The 9,949-nt window shown below is 33.1% G+C and overlaps 2 protein-coding genes across 2 annotated transcripts; both read left to right on the forward strand.

The window, feature by feature from the left end:
• The first annotated feature begins 244 nt into the window (after window positions 1-244).
• Window positions 245-870, forward strand: LOC126688675 (proline-rich 33 kDa extensin-related protein-like). The gene has a single exon (XM_050383450.1). It carries the CDS (start codon window positions 278-280, stop codon window positions 710-712), a length of 435 nt encoding a protein of 144 aa, XP_050239407.1. The 5' UTR covers window positions 245-277; the 3' UTR covers window positions 713-870.
• Window positions 871-8,456: 7,586 nt separating this feature from the next.
• On the forward strand, window positions 8,457-8,987 carry LOC126690157 (repetitive proline-rich cell wall protein 2-like). Its single transcript, XM_050385289.1, has one exon. It carries the CDS (start codon window positions 8,457-8,459, stop codon window positions 8,985-8,987), a length of 531 nt encoding a protein of 176 aa, XP_050241246.1.
• The last annotated feature ends 962 nt before the right edge of the window (window positions 8,988-9,949 follow it).

Consider the following 9,949-nt stretch of genomic DNA (forward strand, 5'->3'; position numbering starts at 1 on the left):
GGATATGGTTGCATGGAAAGCATAAGAGAAAAATTCGTTACATGTCACTAGCCTTCACCAGGAGTAACCTTGGTACATTGTCAAACATTTGAACTCTATATGGACCTCCAGAAATTAATAATTGAATAAACAAGAAGAGATGATATCGATTTTGAACTGCTTCTATGATAGGGTATATTTTAAGAGCTGAATGACGAATGATCTGACGTAATAGGCTCTAGTATTCGTTATAAAAGGCCAAGAAGTCTTGTTGTTTTGAACCATCCAAAGACGAAAGATGACTACTACCAAATACTTCCTAGTGTTGCTCCTTGGAGTGGTGCTTCTAAGCACTGTCTCACTTGCTGACCACCATGAATCTCCCAAACATGAGCACAAACCTCCTAAGGGAGAAAAGCCACCCCCAAAACACAAGCCACCAACCTCACTCAATAAGGAAGAGAAGCCATTGCCAGAACACAAACCACCAACCCCAGGTAAGGGAGAGAAGCCACCACCACATGATCATCACCCTGGACGCCTTCTATTGGAGTCTACTTCCATTGACGGCAAACCTCCTCCAAGGGGAGAAAAGCCACCACCAAAACACAAGCCACCAACCCCACATGACAAGGAAGAGAAACCACTCCCAGAACACAAGCCACCAAAGGGTAAAGGAGAGAAGCCACCACCAGAGCACAAGCCACCCCACAAACCCCCAACTGCCAACTAAATGCATTGCTAAATCTTTAGAAATAAGAGCTACTGTTTATGTTAGCTATCTTCTCAGTCATTCTATTGAGCTATGTTCATGTTATGTACTCGTTTTAGTTTTTGTTGTAATTTGCTCTGTTGCTTATGAGTATTGACATGCAGTTATGCTTCCTGGTACTTCTATTTCAATAAGTTGCATCGCTTCCTATATATAGATATAGAAGAACACAAGATCACATCTGCATTATTCTCGTAAAGTTTCTAACTTTTTTTAACATGTTTTCACATATCTCAATTGAGATCCTTGATATATCAGATACAACAAGGAAATTAAGATCAGTATTCCCATCAGAAGATATTAAAAAAATAATAATTTAAGGGCATTGGACTTGATATAATTATATTAAAATGAATTATTTGGTGGCACGTGGCCAAAACCAAAAATTCATTACAGTATAATTCCATGTGCTAGTGGTGTCCCTAAAAATAATTGAATTTTGAACTTGAGACCTCATTATTTCTTGAAATTTTAAGAATCACTAGACTAATCTCTTGTGATTTGAGCGATTATGTACTTATTAAGCGAAAGAGGAACTTGCAAGCTTGTTGCTAACACTGCGTAGCACAATGTCCCTTTAACAGGTTGTTTTTAAATATTATTATTGTGGTGGCTCAGCCTAATGGGATGAAGGTTTTAGGCTGAGGTCTCCAATTTACTTGTATTGTAGGTCAGAAATATCCAACAATCAAAGGCCCTAAAGATGGCGATGCTGGTTTTTATAGGAGACAAACAAAGGTTTTTCTTTTTGTTTGGCTTCCTTTCTCGTATTCCTACCCTCCTTGATTTGGTCAGTGTAACTAATCCCTCTTTGCGAAATCCGGATTGGATTTCCTTCTCCTAGGGATATATATCTCCTCGCTACTCTCGTGCTTATCTCACTAATTTTCCCAGCCTCTTGCCTCCTATCTATCGGTCTTTATTTATAGACTTCCCTTTGTGGGGTCGTCATGATGAGGGGGTCATTCTCCATGTTGGTGGGCCCTTCTGTGCTATATTCCTGACCAAATGGGACCTACCACTCGTGATTAATATGAACCTCTTTGGACTTGCACTAGGTGCCAATTGATGCTCGGCGAGCAAATTCCCCCAAGACATTATCTCCTAATCTCATTATAATAGAAGATGTTCGATCAGGCCGTGAGCTTGGACCAGGCCCATCTAAAATATGGACTAGGTGCTCGGTTAGTAAGTAAGGCAAGATGAGTCCATTTAGGAAATGTGTCATGAGCTCGGTACAAGCCGATAACTGTGGCCTGTACCATTATTATTTTAAGCAAGTAACAAGTTAGGCACTATCAGCCATTCAAAACTTTTTAGAGGGTCCACTTAATTATTATCTAGATAACAATTATTCGGATTGATCAGCGCAATACCTTTCAATGGTTGAACTCAAAAAAGAAAGTTAACTTTTAATCTTAGTAATCAAATATAAAAAGTTAAACAGGAAAAAAAAAAAAAGTTAAAAATAAAAAAAAATAAGAAAGTTTAATATTTTTTGAGTGATTTAGAGGTATAACATGATGCAATAATCTAATCATTGTACTTGATATCCAATAGTACGTCCAACACTAAGCAAGATTTAATGAATTTAACTTCTGTATATGGATCAAAAGGCAAAAGCTAATTTTCAAGAATTTCAAGAGCAAACTTTTTGCATACCTTTTTTTTTTTTTTTTTTTCATGTCCATGAGTTCGTCCCACAAATTTACTGAAGTAGTATATATTTATGTCCATCCCACATCAATTAGTATTTCTGTATTCTATAAATGCCTATTCTCAAGCATACACGTTTATTGGAACAAAAAAAAAGTAATTGCAATATCATCAAAGTCATTGCAATAAGATGCTATTGCAATGATTAAATAGTCGATGCAAGATATTGAAATCAAATCGGTGGTAATAAGTTTGGGCAACAACCAAAAAAAAAAAAAAATCATTGTAATAACTTTAGTCACAATTGATGTTCATAAAATCTAGATTGACCCAATATATGTCCAATTTGGGACTCAGCACATACCCACATAACGCACACTCAACAAATCTAATTTAATATCCAATCAATTTAGACATTACAAAAAATCTAAAAATGATCTAATGAAATGACATCATTTATGTTTCCTAGTAGAAATTGCATGTGTTAGCCATGTTATACATCACATAAAACAATTAAAAAAATATAGCAAAATTTAGATATAGTACTTTATGGGTGATTCCTCAGGTATCTCTTTTAAAATTGTAACACCTATCTACTAATCAAAACATTAAATAGTGTGTAGTATAACTTGCTTCACGTTTCTTTAAAAGTTAACATGACATTTGAGTAGAGTTTATAGTGTGTTTTTGTATTAAAACATTTTCCTTTTCTCTTATCTGTGTGTGTTTCTAAAAAAAAAGGGTACTTGTCCTACATTGCATAAGACAATGTACATTGTGTGCAAAATAATTTGTTCCACCATTTTTTAAAAGTTATCATGACTTTTTAGTGGAGTTTGTGATGTGTCTTTATGTTATAACCTCTTTCTCTCTTTCTTGTATGTGTGTTTGTTTGTTTCTCAAAAAAAAAAAAAAAAAAAAAAAACCACTAAATGGCGTTAACATATTTTGTTTCTCACCCTCAATCTCAAACTTCTAAATACCATATGTTTCTTTCTTTTTTTTTTTCTTTTTCTCTTCTATGCGTTAAACCTATTTAGAAAACTCGTGAGAAACCACAGGATCCTAACCTCTCCAATTTGTCAATTCTTACTCTTAATCTCAAACTTCTAAACTTTTGGAGAAATCAAGCTCTCTCTCTCTCTCTCTCTCTCTCTCTCTCTCTCTCATACTCTTAAATTTGTACTGGTATTTGAAGAAATCAAGATTTGCCTGTTGATTGTTAACACTCTAGAAACTAAAGAGTACGTAGTGCCGGCTGAACCAATAGGCCATTTAGGCCACCGCCTAAGGCCCCCACTTGTAAGAGGCCCCTAATAGTAATAATATATTATATAATATTGCTTTCTCATCTGAAGGGGAAAAAAAAAATGTAAGGCTTGTTTCTCACACAACAAAAAGGCTGAAATGACACGAAGGCTAATACATCACCAAATCTTTAGCTTTCTCAGAAAAAAAAATCATCACATCTAAATATCCTTTAGATCAAACCTTTATACCACATTTCATTAAGAAAACTCATGTTTATTACTTGAAATGTAAAGAGGGAGAGAAAGAGAGACACTGGTGATTGATTTTCTCAATATACAAGTAACAAAATGCAGAATAAAAAATTACAAAAGGCAGAAAAAAAAAAATAAATAAATAAAAAAAAACCACTCACTCTCTCCATCTTGATTCTAAAAAAACCACTCTTTTTAGTTGGCTTACTCATTAATTGGTGTTGGCAATAAACTTGGTGTGTTCACTGATCTTCATTTCAAATTCGTTTTTTGTTCTCTTCCTTTGCCTCTTTCGTCTTCTTCATGGTTTGTTTGTTTGTTTTTTTTTTTTTTTTTGAAAAGGAGTTTGCTGCTAGTGCTGCGTTTTTTGAAGACGCTTCTCTTTACTCTTTTTTGTTTGTTCTCTTAATTTTTTATTCTTTAGATTTCTCTAGAAGGCTATGGAATGATCCAAATGGACCCACTTAAAGAGTTAAAATATTGATTTTAGACTTCTAGTCTTACACGTATTTTTTTTTTTTTTTTTAAGAAATCAGATTTAGTGGTATGGAAGATAAAGTATTAATCCAGTGAAAGTGATCTAGTCCTACATGTTTTCTAAAGTATTGATCTCATCCAGTGATCCTATCATCCTAGTCCTACAAAGTTTTTTTTTTTTTTTTTTTTTTTTTTTTTTTTTTTTTTTTTTTAAAGAAATCAAATTTAGTGGGATGGAGCCATGGAGGGATAGTGGGCTGGTCTTATTCTTAGTGGATCAAGTGATTCAAGTTGAGTCCTACACATTTTGCTAGTGGGCTAGTCTTAGACTCTTAGTGGATCCAATCAATTTAGAATAATTTACTTTTTATTAATATTAATTTATAATTAAATATAATAAAAGGCCCTGTATAAACCTTTCACCTAGAGCCCCCAAATTTGTTGAGCCGGCCTTGAGAGTACGTTAGGTTTTTAGTTGAGTTACAATAGTAACTAAAGTGCCCATGTCTACTAGTGCTAAATCTTTTGGATTCCAACACAACAAAAGTAAAAAAAGGAAAATGCAACACAAAAAGAAGTATTGTGCTCAAACCCATAACTTTTATAGGAGGCATTGAACTTGCATCGGAGAACTGATTGAAGAAACTTATATTTAATGGGGAAAAATTATGTTTTGTACAAAAGCCTTCCAATTACAGTCCGTCAATGATTTCCAAAGATCGTCCCCTGCTACATGAAACAGAGGGACAGAGAGAAGGAAAAAGTGTGAAATCCTCGGAGTTCCACCTTCAATTTGAGATCCAAGGTCACCACCACTCCTATTAGAGAAACCCTACCATAAGGTGCTTAAGTTTTATTCAAGAGGGAATGAGTGCTTGATATACTACTAGCAAAGTGACAAGAGATGGACTATAAAAGAAAGCATTTTTAGGTGATGGAGAATGGTTTTTCTCCCGGAATTGGGTTTTTAATTCTCAAGATGAAATAGCAATGCAGAGAGTGTTAACGTTGTTTAAAGTTTTGGTAAGTAGACAGGTGCCAGAATTTTAAGAAAGGTACTTAAGAAACCATATATAAAAGATTGTATCTATGGGTCTGTTTGGATAGAACTTATTTTGCTGAAACTGAAAACTGAAAACTGAAAACACTATAGCAAAATAATTTTTAAATATGTGAATAGTACTGTGGGACCCATTTTTAATGAAAAAGTTGATAAAAAGTGGAGTTTGTGAGACTCGTGAACAGAAGAACGGGTCAACCATTGTGGCTGAAAAGAAAAGAAAAAAAAAAAAAAAAAAAAAAAAAAAAAAAAAAAAAAAAAAAAAAACTGAGGAAACGCATACGCAACACTAATAAGTGCTATCCAAACGAGCACTAAGTTTTTCCCTAAAAAAAATTAAAAATGAAATATATATTTCTTTCAAGTAGATCATTAACTATTTTCCTCACGTGTAAGATGAGAAAATTCAGATATTATAAGAGATTCATCAAAATTCAGAATTCCAACAGGCCAGTGAAGGAATGGATAACTCACCATGAAAATCTGTCTTTTTTATTATTATTTATGAATATCCATGAGATGATTTCATATATCATTCAAGAACTTCACTTACAACTTGCATTTCAATCTCTTGATCACATGGTAATTCATTTTCATGAATTCTAATAATGTCCATACATCTCATGATAGGTTGTATTGAATGTTCATCGTTGCATTTATTTTTCTTTCGAATTGTTGCCGTGTGACTTGATCTATTTTCTTTCTTTCCCTCTCGTTAATTTTAATCTTTCATTGTGAATGCACATTGGTGGTTTTTTTTTTTTTTTTTTTTCCTTTTTTTTTCTTTTTTTTTTTTGAATTTTCATTACTGTAATTTAATTGTTTGTTGGATGAGTAAATTTGTTTATATCAGTATATACTCAGAGGACGGTTCTTAAACTAGGTGAGGTGGGTTCCTAATATCCTCTCACCATGTAATATTGTAGCCTCCAATCTTACTTTAGGGGATGTAGATAAGGTTTAACTATTTAATTTCCTATATATATATATATAATATTTATGTATGAATATATATATATTCATTTGATTGTAACCATGAAACAAAACTTTAAGCTTTCTTTTATTAATTAGATTATACCCAGGACTAAAGCTTATATTCTCCTCCAAAATCATTTTGTAATTTATTTCATTTATTAATAATTTATCTTTTCAAAAAAAATTTAATTTTCTTTTAAAAGTAAATTTGTAGATTAAATTAAGTAACAATTCCATATATGATGATCTACAAACTACAATCTCTACCTTGAAGTTTGCCACAGGAAGGTTGTGAATAATCTTGTAATACTTTTAGGCCTCCATTATCACAAATATATATATATATATATATATATATACATGCAATTATGATCCCTGTAACTCCTTCATGATGTCATAAAATCTGATGTTCTTTGCGTGTGTGCGTGTGCACAGTCGCATTTGCACCATAATCTTCTTTTCTTTCTATTTTTTTTGTTATTTACATTTTACGAATCTTGGATTACATTTCGCAATTTCTAATATTATTTATTGTCATTAGACGATGATTTTGAATTTTTTTTTTTTTGGGGGTATTAATAATATTTTGTTTATTTGGATTTTGCATTAGCCAATCACTCCTGTAAGTCCAGACATAGGTCCTACCATGTCTACAACATTCAGCTAATTTATTTTAGCTTTTTTGCCTTTTTCTCCACCGGCACCCATCAATGTCGAAATCTATATGGGAAATCAAGAAACGCATATGCGTAATATATAATTTTCAACCATATATTATCTTAGTTTGGCAAGACATTGCAAAATCTTCGGAAAGGACAAATGTAGTGGTCCATCTTCTCAATTCCTAACAAAACAAAACGAAATTATTATTTTTTATTATAAAATTACCACCCATGGACTTTGATCAATCACACCAAGTTGCACCGACTCCAGCAAAATAATAAAAATAAAGATTGCACCTACCCTTTTAATGTCCCAAGGTCATGCATTAAAAATGTATGGTCCATGTGCATGTTGAAATTTGCTAATAGAGAGCAGTTTAACTTTGAAATATAACACATGATGAAAAACTGTTTGTAAGTCCAAAAGGGGATATTTTATATTCTTACCTCTCAAAACTTCCCTCTACCCTACTTAACTTTTTTTCCCCCATTTTTTTTATGTTGAACTCTACTTAACTTCACTGTTCCAATTTCCAATTTTCAAATCAAAGGGGCCCAAAATGGATCCGTTGTCACCTAAAAGTATGTAATATGTTTACTGCCCTAAAATTTGGGGTATTTGTATTACTTCCTAAAGTTTAAAATTTTTTATTTTACCTTTTAAAGTTCTATTTTATTTGCATCAGTAGCCCTTTCATCCATATTTTCCATTAAGTGCTACATAAACTTGTTACATGTGTTTAGTTTGTCCAACAAAATAATATCATATAATTTTTGTAGCCTACAAAAAAAAAATGACATAGCATAATAAAAATAACGTGACATACTTTTTATTGAACAAACTAAATACGTGTTGCAAGCTTATGTAACACTTAACAGAAAATATAAATAGAAATGCTGTTGATGCAAATTGAATAGAATTTTAGATGGTAAAATTCAAATTATGAAAGTTTAGTGTGTGCAATTCAAACACCTTTTAACTTTAGGGGTGTTGTTTGAAATATACCACACAATGAAAAACTGTTTTTTTTTTTTTTTTTTTTTTTGAGTCCGATGAAAAACTGTTTAAAACTCCAAAAGCAATTAGTTATATTCTTACCTCTCAAAGCTTCTGTCCTCTCGACCTTAACTTTTTTTTTTTTTTTATGAGAAAATCACTCGACTTTAACTTCACTGTTTCAATTTACCATTTTCAAATCAAAGGGAACCAAAATGGACCCCTCGTCACCTAAAAATCTGTGATACGTAACTTTTTTTTATTACTTAAGAAATTAATGGATGAAACTACTTGATACTGTGCTGCCGACGAGGGCCCACAATAGGCATTATAAAATGGCATCCACTCTTATAGTTTTGAATCATCAGTAGCCAATATGTCTAGCACAAGCGTACTAGTGTTGTTTCTAGCAGTGGTGCTTCTCACCACTCCATCCAATGCCGATTACCCAAAACCACCTCCATATGAGCACAAGCCCCCCACTCCAATTCAGAAACCTCCCCCAATTGAGAAGCCACCAACTCCTATTTACAAGTCTCCTCCAGTGAGCAATCCAACCCCTGAACATAAGCCACCAACCCCAGTTTACCAACCCCCTAAACCATCAGTGCCAATTCACAAGCCACCAACCCCAATTTCTAAACCTCCAACTCTACCTCCCAAAGTAGAGAAACCACCAGTGTATAAGCCACCAACCCCAGTTCAGGCACCTCCTAAGGTAGAGAAGCCACCCACTAGTCTACCTCCCAAAGTAGAAACTCCAGCACCACCAAAGCACTTGCCATCACCACCTTATGGTCACTATCCAGGACACCCTTCAGTGGAGAAAGGTCAAGATCCTCACAAGCCACCCCGCAAGATTCTGCCACCTCCAACACCATACAAGAAGCCACCTTCTTCTGCCTAGAGGCTTTCATCACCTATCCATTACATCTGAAGTTTAGGGTGAACGTGGATAGATTAATCACTAGAAATAAGAGCTTAGCAGTACTCATTATTATGCTTCCTTGTGTGCGATGAACTGATGATTAAGAATAAGCTTACTTATATATGTCATTAGTCATTGCAGACTTGCAGTGTTGCTTTCTGTTTGTAACTGCTTAGCATGATATCAATTTTCTAATTTAAAGCAGTGAGTTTCATCACCAATATTTTATAGCTATTGAGAACTTATATATATATATATATATATATATATATATCAATGTGTTTATGCTTTATACATACTAATTACTGGCTCATGACAATTCATTTTCTTTTTGCTTCGTGGAGATTTTGTTTGGTGGAAAGAGAATTCAGCAATGTCACATTCCGTATGTACTATAAAGGATTACATTATAATAAGGAATGAAAAATACAAATGATATGCATATAACCTTATCTAGAAACAACCATGACAATGAATGTGAGCAAGAAATGTGAACAATATAATAAATAAATGTTACAACTAATTTTTGTAGCAGGTGAGTTGGTGGCACATCAATTTGTAGGGTTATATAGTAAAATTTTTATTATCACTAGAATTTCTAATAAGAAATATCTATATTTTCTTTGTAAGACCCTGCTAATTAAGAGGAATAAATCAGTGGCAGGTTCAAAAGTATTTTTGGGTCGGTCATTATGAAACTTAAATTATACAAAATCTAATAAAAATAGAATTTCATATAAAAAAAAAAAAAAAAAACACGCAAATACATTTACAATTTTCTTCTACGAGTTTTCTTATTTTGAAAACGTTGCAAGATAGTCTCATTATCAATATGCTACAAGTTAGATCTTTTTCAAATTTTAGTTCAATAAAAAATTTCTTGGGCTTTTCCTTTTTATTTGTAAAGGCCTAATATATTGCTAAGGGCACCAAAGTTTGGC

This window comes from Quercus robur, chromosome 6 (assembly GCF_932294415.1).
Source record: "Quercus robur chromosome 6, dhQueRobu3.1, whole genome shotgun sequence".
NCBI classification, from domain to species: domain Eukaryota; kingdom Viridiplantae; phylum Streptophyta; class Magnoliopsida; order Fagales; family Fagaceae; genus Quercus; species Quercus robur.

What these genes read in the sequence shown, in the direction of transcription:
- LOC126688675 (XM_050383450.1), top strand. Translation starts at nt 278, where the DNA reads ATGACTACTACCAAATACTTCCTAGTGTTGCTCCTTGGAGTGGTGCTT.
- LOC126690157 (XM_050385289.1), top strand. Translation starts at nt 8,457, where the DNA reads ATGTCTAGCACAAGCGTACTAGTGTTGTTTCTAGCAGTGGTGCTTCTC.